Source organism: Gymnodraco acuticeps, unplaced genomic scaffold, assembly GCF_902827175.1.
Source record: "Gymnodraco acuticeps unplaced genomic scaffold, fGymAcu1.1, whole genome shotgun sequence".
Taxonomy (NCBI): domain Eukaryota; kingdom Metazoa; phylum Chordata; class Actinopteri; order Perciformes; family Bathydraconidae; genus Gymnodraco; species Gymnodraco acuticeps.
The window spans coordinates 399,667-409,834 of record NW_022990700.1 but is presented as its reverse complement, the minus strand read 5'-3'; the positions used below and the strand labels follow the sequence as shown (position 1 = coordinate 409,834).

Here is a 10,168-nt window from a genome sequence, read left to right as displayed (position 1 = left end):
AGAGTAAATACAATCTTTGGTGATGAGTGATCGATCATAAAATGGATGGAAATAGTAGCAGTTTAATTTATCATAGCGTGTTTACACATTTTGAATACTTAGCAGAGTTCAAGTACATGTAGTGGAATCAATAATGTGTACTGCATTTGTATGACAAGATAAAGTGAAGATTGTGGTTGATGAGAAGCAGATATAGGTCTTTACTGGCTCGAAAATTATGGTAATTTATTAAGAGATGACAGTAGTCAATATAGTTTAATTGCATTAGACCAGACAGGGCTCGCCTTTTATTCAGATTCCAAAAACTGAACAATTGAATTCAAACCAATAAATGTAAAAAATAAATAAATAATAACTACATTTGTTCAACACTGAAATACATCTAATGGGTCATCCTGTAGATAAGTGAGCAACTCTTCAACATGGAAAGGTAAGGTTTGGCCGAGGTCAGCCTGCGATCTGAAACGGAAGGCCTCCATGGCATCACAAATGGCAGGCTTTGATACCATATCATCTGGTCTGTAGACCTAATGCTTTATAGTTCGTCCAACAAACAGTTTTTAATTCAACACTGACAGACATCTAGCAGGTGATCCTGTAGATAAGTGAGGGACTCTTCAACATGGAGAGGTAAGGTTTGGCCGAGGTCAGCCTGCGATCTGGAACGGAAGGCCTGCATGGCATCACAAATGGCGGGCTTTGATACCATATCATCTGGTCTGTAGACCAAGTTGCCAACCCTGCCTCTTTGTTCAGAGATAGAGTTGCTCAGATAGCCTGGGTATAACAGATACAACTGTTAGTAGAAAATCAAAGTTTGCTTGGAAGTGTCAAGTGAAGTTATTTACATTTTTACTACTAAATTGTTGGAATGTTTTAATAGTCAGAATTATGGTACACTGTATTAAGGGGCATCAGAGTGTAACATTCTTTATCAGATTTGTATTATAACCCATGTCTCAGAAGCATTCTTCTGCACAAATCATTTACGCTGACATCAGTGGTTAAAACACTTTCACAACTATACTTTAAATATAATGAAAATACAAAAAAATGTATACAGTGGGGAAGAAAAATCAAGGACCAAGCTCAGGAAATATGTACAAAGTTCACCAAAAACTTATTTGGTCAAATTTGGCATAACATGACCCAAAAAAAAGTGTATTCAATACAGAGAATCCAAAATAGTTATTTAAGCAATCATACACGAGAGGCCGTTCTTTAACGTCATTATTGGTACGACAGTACTGCGGCAGGACCGAGGCGCTTGCGCCGAGGTCCGTACGCCTGTACTGGAGATTGCGATTCTATAACACAAACTATCATTGTAATCAACAATATCGTAAAATAATTTCATAATGTGGGCTAATTTGCTCCCAAACCTTCACTTTCTGCTTGAGTTCATCTCCGTCAGAAAGTAGTTCCTATAAAGTAGTTCCCTTGGTAACGAGAGCCGATCAATCGAACACTCCTGCTTCCCCGCTTACAGTTATTGATATAATTATAGTAAATAATATATTATTAACCAATTTATTGAAAACAATTTATTGACAACAATTCTTGAATTAGGCTATTTATTTATTTATTTACATATTTAACATTTTGGCTTCAGAATGAAGGTGGATGTTCATGCTGCCATTAAACGTGCAATTTTTGAAACAACTCATGAACTCCATGCCAGACTTTTTTGCAGTTGGTACTGTGGTGTTCACGGAAGAGCTTTCCTCTAGTGGCCGTTTGGCGTGTCCCGGACTGGCAAAAAGCTAGTTGCTCCACATTTTTCTGTTGTCCAGATGATAACTATAAAATCTGACATTTTGTAGCTAACGATTTTCCAACAAGAGACAATGTAACGGCTGTGTGTCGCTATGGAAACCACTACTTCTCCGCTGCTTTCTTGTTCCAGTTTGCAGTTAGCTTTTGAATTGTGGTACTTTTCCAGTTGGTCTACCTGCTCTTCACGTAGCTCTGCATGTTGTCGTTTAGGTGCTTTTTTTTCTAGGCACTCCTCAATCCAGTCCTCCACAGTAAGACCCCCCCGGAGGTTGAAGTTAATCTTAAATGTTTCCATATTATGTTTGGAAGTTTGTTTCGTAACGTAAAAAGGAGTGTTTCTGCCCCGTTACTTCTCCGCTGCTTTCTTGTTCCAGTTCGAAAAGCAAACTGCAAGCAGTTTGCTTTTCAGGCCAAGGGTATACCGTTTTTCTCAGACGCGGAGGGATACTGACTTGTTGTGAAAAGGCACGTTCTATTTGACCGTTCTTTGATCGTGGAATCAAACACGCCTATTGACCAATCAGAGAGCTTGCTCACACCTATGTGTTATAGAATATAGATTAAAAAACACACAAATGTGGTACTGCTACACATTTTTGCATATTCACTGCAGTCTGAGGTTTCCCACAGGATCCAAGCACTGTCTGCTTCCTTGCAGTAGAACACTGGAAAGCTAACTTCAGACAACTAGCATTGTCACTACAAACATATATGTTCTCCTTCATTTCACAGACTTTACAGGGAGAAATGTCATGATTATAGCTGCAAACGTTGTTATGAGATGTACTGGAATTGACCAACTTCTCACCTTTCATTGCTTTGTTGTAGCTGAGCAGCAACATCCAGACAAGATGTACCAACTCTTCCCACCTCTGCCACCTTTCAGTACCATCCTGGAGAACAGTCATGGACAGCCAGTTACGATGTTGTATCAAACTCTTAATTTTCAGATTCCCCAAAATAACATAAAATATGCGTTCTAAATCGCTACTGGGGATATGACATGTACCTAAGATGTTTTCACTGTCTTTACATTTCAATTCAGCAATCTTTTATTGTTAAGGAGATGTGTTAATACCCTCACATCTGTGTATAGCAAAGGGTGGAGGTTAAGCTTAGATTAAAACAAGATGCAAGAGTGATATTCACCGAAGGGTCTGGTGCCAGAGTGCAGTGTTTCAAAAAGTGAAGCAGAAGACTGAGCGACATGGGAAGAGTGATTTTCAGTGGGCATGAATAGTCCAACAGTTGTTCCAACAGCTTACATCTCAGCAGCTTGCTCTGCAGGCTCTTCAGCAACAACATCCTGGTCGTCAGAAACAGATAAATCAGAGATGGCTTGGAAAAGTAGGTAAAAGAGACGCATAGTGCCATTAGAATCATTTCAATTTGTACTCTATTTGACCATTAATCACTCAATGGATTCATTGAAAGACTATCCATGGAAGTCTGAAATACGTTCACATTCAAACAATGCAATTAAAATGTTTAAACTGTATAGAAATTATTATTATTACAAGAAAGAAAATCCTGTGTCATGTTATGATATAGACTTCAAAATGTATATCTGTTTCATTCTCACTTATATTTATTGTTAAGCATCTTTTCAATTTAAATGAACTAAAACATAGAAAATCCATGTTCAACAGAGGAAATCCATTTTGCATAATTAATCAATTTACAGCATTTATGAACAGTTTGAGTCCATTTACATCATTAGATTTATGAATCATCAGACAGTGACATTGATTCCACTCATTTGTTATTTTTACTTTTCAGGATATTTTACAAATTGTTATATCTTTTTTGATTAAAAGCCATATCAATACACTATAAATCATTTACTGGATGTACAAATTAAATAACAAATACCATTTGACACCTTCATAAGTCTACAATAATTCCAGTACAGGAAAAGGTAGTTGAAAGCCAATACTTTCTCCCTCTCAACTTTCCCTTAATCGTGATACAAAACATCCCATCTGTCCTCCTCACCTGTGTGCTCGTAGAGGTGTATTGCTGATGAGTATGTGGAAGAGCTCCTGGGACAGCTTGGCAGAGGTTAGAGCTGGAGAGCGGTCCACCTCCAGAGCCAAGGTCAACATCCTCTGGAAGGTCGACACCATTCTGAACGGGACAAAGGGACCAAAACTTGATAACTTGAAAAACATAGAAGCAGCCATAATGGTACATCCATGCGGAAGACAATGTAATCAAAAAATATATTTCAAAATGTGTATATTACCGGGTTTGTTCATCCCTCTCTCTGGCTGCTTCTCTACTGTCTCCAGGCTCTGTTGATTCCCTAATGGCAGCAAAGAGCCACTTGATGATCTCCCTAGAAATAACAAGAATGCATGTCTTTATAAACTACAATGTTATTGTGCTGACAAATTGGTTTTGTAATATTTCATTGTATATTTCAAAATGTGGACTGTAACAAAAAGTGAGTTTTGGTAGTTCTGTTTAAATTAACAGGCTTCTCGAATTGTAATGCTGATTTTGCAATCTGTAATTTAACCTGAAATAACAAAGAATATCAAATCTGTCAAGGGACTGCTTGGGTGTTAACTCTTGTAAGGCAGCTATAAGTTTAGTTTACAACAAAAGAGGTGAGGTTTAGGCCAAACAACCACTAACACGTAGCTATTTAGTAGTGTATTTAATAGCAGATGCCACTGTTAAGCCATATGTGATCACTGTTACAAGACAAACGATAATTCAAGGGCATCATAAAACTACAGCTTCCTCAGTTTCAACAGAAAACAGTATGCACCTGACGTGTGGGAACTGCTCATCGCATGACAACGTTGTCTTGGCGATGGAGTGGTGGAGGGCAGAGATAGAGCGTTTGGCCTGAAAGTCATCTTCCAAAGTCTGCACAACATAATCCAGGAGCATACGCACAACCTCCCTCCGATGCTTCTTTATACAGTCCTTAGGAATTTAGAAGCGCAGAAAGGGACAATATCAGTTCACAGAAAACACAGACAAGCTGCGATATGTCTGTTTACTTCTGGAACAGTGAATATGAATATGTTTCCCTAATGATGTCATCAACAATGCAACAGTACTTTGGCAATTTGTTTTTGTGCTTCTTAAAATACATTGACACAAAAGTTGTTTTAAACCCACTTCTCACGTTACAACCAAATCTCGTTTAACATAGTCTTGTTAAACAACACCAGTAGAAAAGTGTAATATATCAACCAGCTTTTCTGTTTATTCACAAATATTGCTATCTGGTTTAGTACCTGATTGGCCATGACTGAGGTCAACAACTCCCAGTCCCATGGAGCTGAAGTTGTATCAGCCATGTGGTGTCTGCAATCAGAAAGCAGCTTTAATTTCTGAAGTCAAAGATGGAACCAGAAAGACAAAATGAAAGAGAGGACGTAAAGGATAGATCAAAAATTTAAATACGAAAGGCAACAAATAAAACCATATTATTAACTCTTATTCCCCTGGTTCCCTCACCTCTGTGTCCTCATCAGCAGCTTAAATGCCTGCACGCAGTGGTGATAAGGACACTGGTGGTCGAGCAGAACGCCACGCAGCAGGTGGGAGGTGATATCCTTGGGGGGATAGTAACCAGGCTGCAGCAGGTTAGATAAGTGCTGCAAAGTGCCTTCTGTGAGCTTTTCTTCAATGGTAGTGTAAACCACACCCAGGCTCTGGCGGCATAGCACCTCAGGAGCTCCAAAACCTTCATCTTCCTCATCAGGCTAAAAATAAAAACATAATAAGAAGAATAGTCAATCTTATATAATTAGCCTATATAATCAAGTGTCAAATGTTTAAATATTTGGAAAACGGTCTCTTACCAGGGCTTGAGCATGTCCAAACATTTTTTTCCTGAGGTCAATTGGGCACACAAAGTGCCTGTCCTCTCTACTGGCTGCCCTAAAGTCCAAACCAAACCTGCTCTCTTTGTCAACTTCGTCTCCGTCACTCCCCTCTTGCCAAATAAAAGGCCCTGGGCTGCGATAGTCTCCGTATGTCCCGGTCCCAGATGTGTCATCTATGTCCTCATTTGCCACTGAAATAAAAGGTTCATCATGGATGCCATGGAGCAAGACGTCAGAGCGGTTTGAGGCGTCATCAGCCTTAACATCCTCCGATTGCCCTTCAGATATAGTTCCAGCTGGTGTATTCTCAGAGATTGTTGCTGGGTTGATGTGCCTCATAAGGTTATGAGATATGGGACTTGTGTGGGATGGAGAGTCACAGACAACATTCTCAGAAGGGTTTGGTCCAGTGGGAGGAGAGCTGGGGAACGAGGGATCAGCGAGAAAGCTGTGCATAGATTCAGCTTTGTCCAATTCCATTTGTTTTAGTTTAGAGCACAGTACTTCTCGTTGTTGTGAATGTTCTGCTTTATCTGGAGATAAAGAAGGGGATGTTGGAAAGGAGATCATTATGAATGAGCTTAAGTCATCCCTTTTGCCTTCATGAGTGCTGTGCTCCTTGGAGGTCTCAACAGAGCACCCTTTATCTGAGCAGGGAGGGTCAGCTGGGCCCTCTAGATGCTGAGATATTTCAGCATTTAACTGTGTGCATGTAAACTCTTTGCTGTTTTCGTTGTCCTCCTGTCTGATAAGAGATTCACCCACCTTAGAAGGAGACTCAGCCAGTGAGGAATCCATGTGAGGACCATTTAAAGTGGTAGATAAATTACTACTATTACTATTGCATTCTGGGGTTTCAACGTTGATGTCTTGTTGACCACGGTGCAGGGTCATTTGTGTACAATCTTTGTTTAACAATACAGAACACTTTAATGTTTTCAGATCTGCAACATGACTTTCAAGAACAGCCAATCGTCTTAATTTGACAAATGCTTTGCTATAATGGGCTATTTGAAGTTGTGTTTGAGAATCCGAACATCTCTTCTTTGGCTTTACATGTCCACAGTCCTGCTGCAGTACTTTAACGGTTGGGTATCTTGAAGACCTCGTCCGTAGGTTTAAATTGTGTTTGTTTGGTATTTTTGTTTCAGAGTTATCCGGTGAGAAATTATTCAATGCTGGTTTTGTCCGGTTAACTACATTGGTCTCGGGCAATTCTAGTATTTTGCGCGACTTCAGCTCTGGAAAAGTCCATCTAGGATTTGAGAGGTCAATGTAAAGCTAGAAAAGGGAAAAGTAAACAGAAACGATATGTCAAATTAATGATGTGGATAATTACATAATTACAAAGGAGAATGTAATGGCTTTTGGTACGTTACGCAAAATGAAGTAGCTGCAGCTCCTTCGACATATCCAAGACTTTAACAGTCAGTTAGCAACCGTTTCTACAGAAACGCTCGAGCAGCTAGCATGTTAGCTCACCGTTGGGATGTTGACTTTCACAGTATCGACGTCCACCCTCACCGCGGAGAGGGGCAGCGTGTCATCCCGCTTCACAACGTTACTGATGCAGCCGATGAATTCCACATCAGAGTCCTCTGTATCACTGTCAGAGCTGATAGTGATCGGGTCGTCCATTTTCCTCACTCCTTCAAACTCTTTCGAGGCAAACTCCAGAAGCTAAAGTTGAGTAAGCTCACAAAGGCAGACCCATGAAAGTCGCCACATTAGTGAAGAAGGAAGAGCTGACTTTGTTACGCCACACCTCATCATGTTTTGTAGAAGAAAAGTAATGAAGGGGTACTAAGTCGACCTTCGGACTTCTGGCAGTTCTTAGTTCCTCTCTTCCTTGTCGGTAGTTTTGAATCTCATCCCTTCTTAATTCACGTGAAGTGCCACATATTATCTCACATTGTTGAGCTTAAAACCAAGCCACGTCCGAAAAACAATTTCCAATGGCGAGACTTTCACATAGTTGATTTAATTGTATAACTGGCACGACTGAAAACGTTCTCATTACACATCCATGCTGAAAACATCTGAAAAACGGACACTTCCTGGTTGTTTGTTGTGCTTTTCTTTTTCTGTAGTATGTCAGATCACAACTAGCTGCACAGCATCAAATATCTCCACCTACTGTTCTGGAGTGTAAGGGCTCAACCTGCACATAATATCCACCATGGCAGTCCTTTAACTGTCCTAGAATGTAAAACATTTTACTATTATCTATTTAATTTCAATAATAATAATCAAAGCGACTTACATACATTCAAAACTAAATCATAATAGTATATGCTAACCAATACTTTAGGACTGTTTCATTGATTGTCGAATTGATTAATAATTTTTAATGGATTAATAATCTCGTTCTTTTATTTGCACATACACAAAAAAAGCCTAGATATAGCAACAAATAAAATGGCTCTCCACAAAACATTTATTTATTATTTGTTTGTTATTTGACTAATTAATTACAGCAACAATAAAAATGTGTCACTAATTTGAAGAGGACAACTAAACAAAATAAATGTTGGTGTGTTTGCATCATATACAGTCTATGGTTTGCACCTTAGTTGCTTTAGTTATTGAAGGAAAATTAAATGTCACACTAACCAGATTAAGTCACTGCATTGACGTGCTTAATATTGGCCATAGGTCTACATTTGCTGTAATAAATGGTCAAATGAGAAACAGTAAATCTCCCCCATGTACATTGAATTGTGTGACAATGTGTAGTTTCAACAATCTCCACTGGAGTGCACTCATGTTATTCAGGATAATTTGAAATATGTCAAATGTGTCCATAAAGCCTACACAAGTTTGGTAGCAATCAAACATCTGCATTCATCACAGAAGTCCTCTAAAGTAGACTGTGGACAGAACTATTCAAATGCATTTGTATTTGTTCTTGTTTGTACAGGGGCTCTGTTACCCCTGCCCTTTTCCTCTTATTTCTCTGATCCATGTGGATGCATTTCATTGCTGGACAGTGTCTTAAAATCCCTCGTGTCATAATGATATAAACACAGTATCAGGGTTGAGTAGGCTGCAGGGAGCAGATAATGCATTTCCGTATGTGTATGACTTCCGCAAATGACACATTACATGTTTATTTCAGCGTACTTTCCTGTTATAAGCATTTCGACTGTTTTGTGGAGCATGGCATCACTAAAAGCTAAAAGCTGCTTCCTTTTGATGGGGAGCAGTGACACATTCACTTACTGTGTTGAGTTGATAAGAACACTGCTTTTGTGACAAGCACATAAAGCTGCGTAAAATGTACCCACTAAACTTTTGTCAGTTTACAACTTTGTTTATCATATCAGTGCGTTTTAGAAAGTATCATTTCTCTTTCTGCTTTTTGGAAATACACGTGTTGTGCCAGCAGGGATTCCAGGAAAAGAGAAAATGTTATTCCGTAACTTGCCCTTGTTTTTCAAAAGAAATAAAATGTGTTTACTCCTTTCTCATGCAATTAAACTCAGATGCCCCAACCAGTGAACCTTGTGAGGAATATCATGCAGGATGAGTCATCATAGTCAGACGGTACACAAACTCTTGACACCATTCAGCATGGTGAATACTTGATTAGGGTGGCCAATGAGACAAAGTCATAAGTGTATATAAAGGTTAGTTGTTTGCGATATCATCCATTAAAGGGGTCCTATAATGCTAAATGCACCTTTGTACGTCTTTTACATGAATATGTGTCCCCGAAGTGTCAGAAAACACAACCCTCTCTATTTTCCTCCATACCCAAAATCTGTAAAAACGGGGCTTTAACGGATCTGATACATATTTGAAAATAGTCTGACGTCAGTGGCGAGGAGCTCCGCCTATATGGCCAACTCTCCGCCAATCAGGGGAATGAGAGAGGTTGCCTTGGCATGGTAACAGCATGGTAATACGACACTCGTAACTCGGCCCCCTCCTTTGCAGGGGGGCGTGGTCAGCTGCCGCGCATGCAAAGACAGGGTGGAGGAGAGGAAAATAGAGCAAAATGAGGCATGGCTAAAATGCATGATCTGTTTGGTATTTTGAAAAAGAAAACGTATAAATATACCTTATACGGCCCTACAATATATTATTCAAATATAGCATGATGGGTCTCCTTTAACACTGCCAAGATTACACACATTTTGCTTCAAAAGAGGGAATGCTTAAAGAAATTATTATATAAACAACAAAATCCAACGCACAACAACTACTGTTAAATGTAATAAGTTCTGTCAGTCAGTTTATATAATTGTGTTCAGATAATTATTTCTGGCAACACAAACATCGCCATAACGTGAAACCTATTCAGCTGGAAAAGGTGGTCCAATTAGACAGAGGGAGAGCTCTGGATGGTGTTTGAAATCCCAGATGAACCTCCAAGCACTCGGCTGCCCATACATGGACACATATTAAGAATGGAATACTCTATCAGCAATAGAGCATGCAGTTTCCTGTTTTAAAAAGGTGAACAAAGGCACGTCTGTAGAAATTAGTATGCATTGGGAACCAGTGATGTTTGAAATAAGGCCAGCTGGCTTTACATGACA

General features: G+C 39.4%; 1 protein-coding gene across 3 annotated transcripts; it reads right to left on the bottom strand.

The window, feature by feature from the left end:
* Window positions 1–248: 248 nt before the first annotated feature.
* On the bottom strand, window positions 249–7,686 carry simc1 (SUMO interacting motifs containing 1). Of its 3 annotated transcripts, none has more exons than XM_034231073.1 (10): window positions 7,107–7,686; window positions 5,601–6,905; window positions 5,254–5,501; window positions 5,031–5,100; window positions 4,553–4,713; window positions 4,022–4,114; window positions 3,772–3,903; window positions 2,926–3,082; window positions 2,585–2,669; window positions 249–777 (listed from the first exon to the last, which is right to left on the bottom strand). In XM_034231073.1, the coding sequence occupies exons 1-10, from the start codon at window positions 7,260–7,262 to the stop codon at window positions 566–568; spliced, it is 2,619 nt and encodes an 872-aa protein (XP_034086964.1). In that variant the 5' UTR covers window positions 7,263–7,686; the 3' UTR covers window positions 249–565. The 3 variants fall into 3 exon arrangements, 2 of the variants coding, with proteins under 2 accessions (XP_034086964.1, XP_034086963.1); XR_004570478.1 differs by having other exon boundaries at window positions 761–777; window positions 3,042–3,082; XM_034231072.1 differs by lacking the exon at window positions 249–777 and having other exon boundaries at window positions 1,566–2,669.
* Between the last annotated feature and the right edge of the window lie 2,482 nt (window positions 7,687–10,168).

What these genes read in the sequence shown, in the direction of transcription:
- simc1 (XM_034231072.1), bottom strand. Translation starts at nt 7,262, where the DNA reads ATGGACGACCCGATCACTATCAGCTCTGACAGTGATACAGAGGACTCT. An exon ending in CTGCTGATGAGGACACAGAG is followed by an intron (nt 5,101 to 5,253) that starts GTGAGGGAACCA and finishes TTCTGATTGCAG; the next exon opens with ACACCACATGGCTGATACAA. An exon ending in GAGCAGTTCCCACACGTCAG is followed by an intron (nt 4,115 to 4,552) that starts GTGCATACTGTT and finishes TGTTATTTCTAG; the next exon opens with GGAGATCATCAAGTGGCTCT.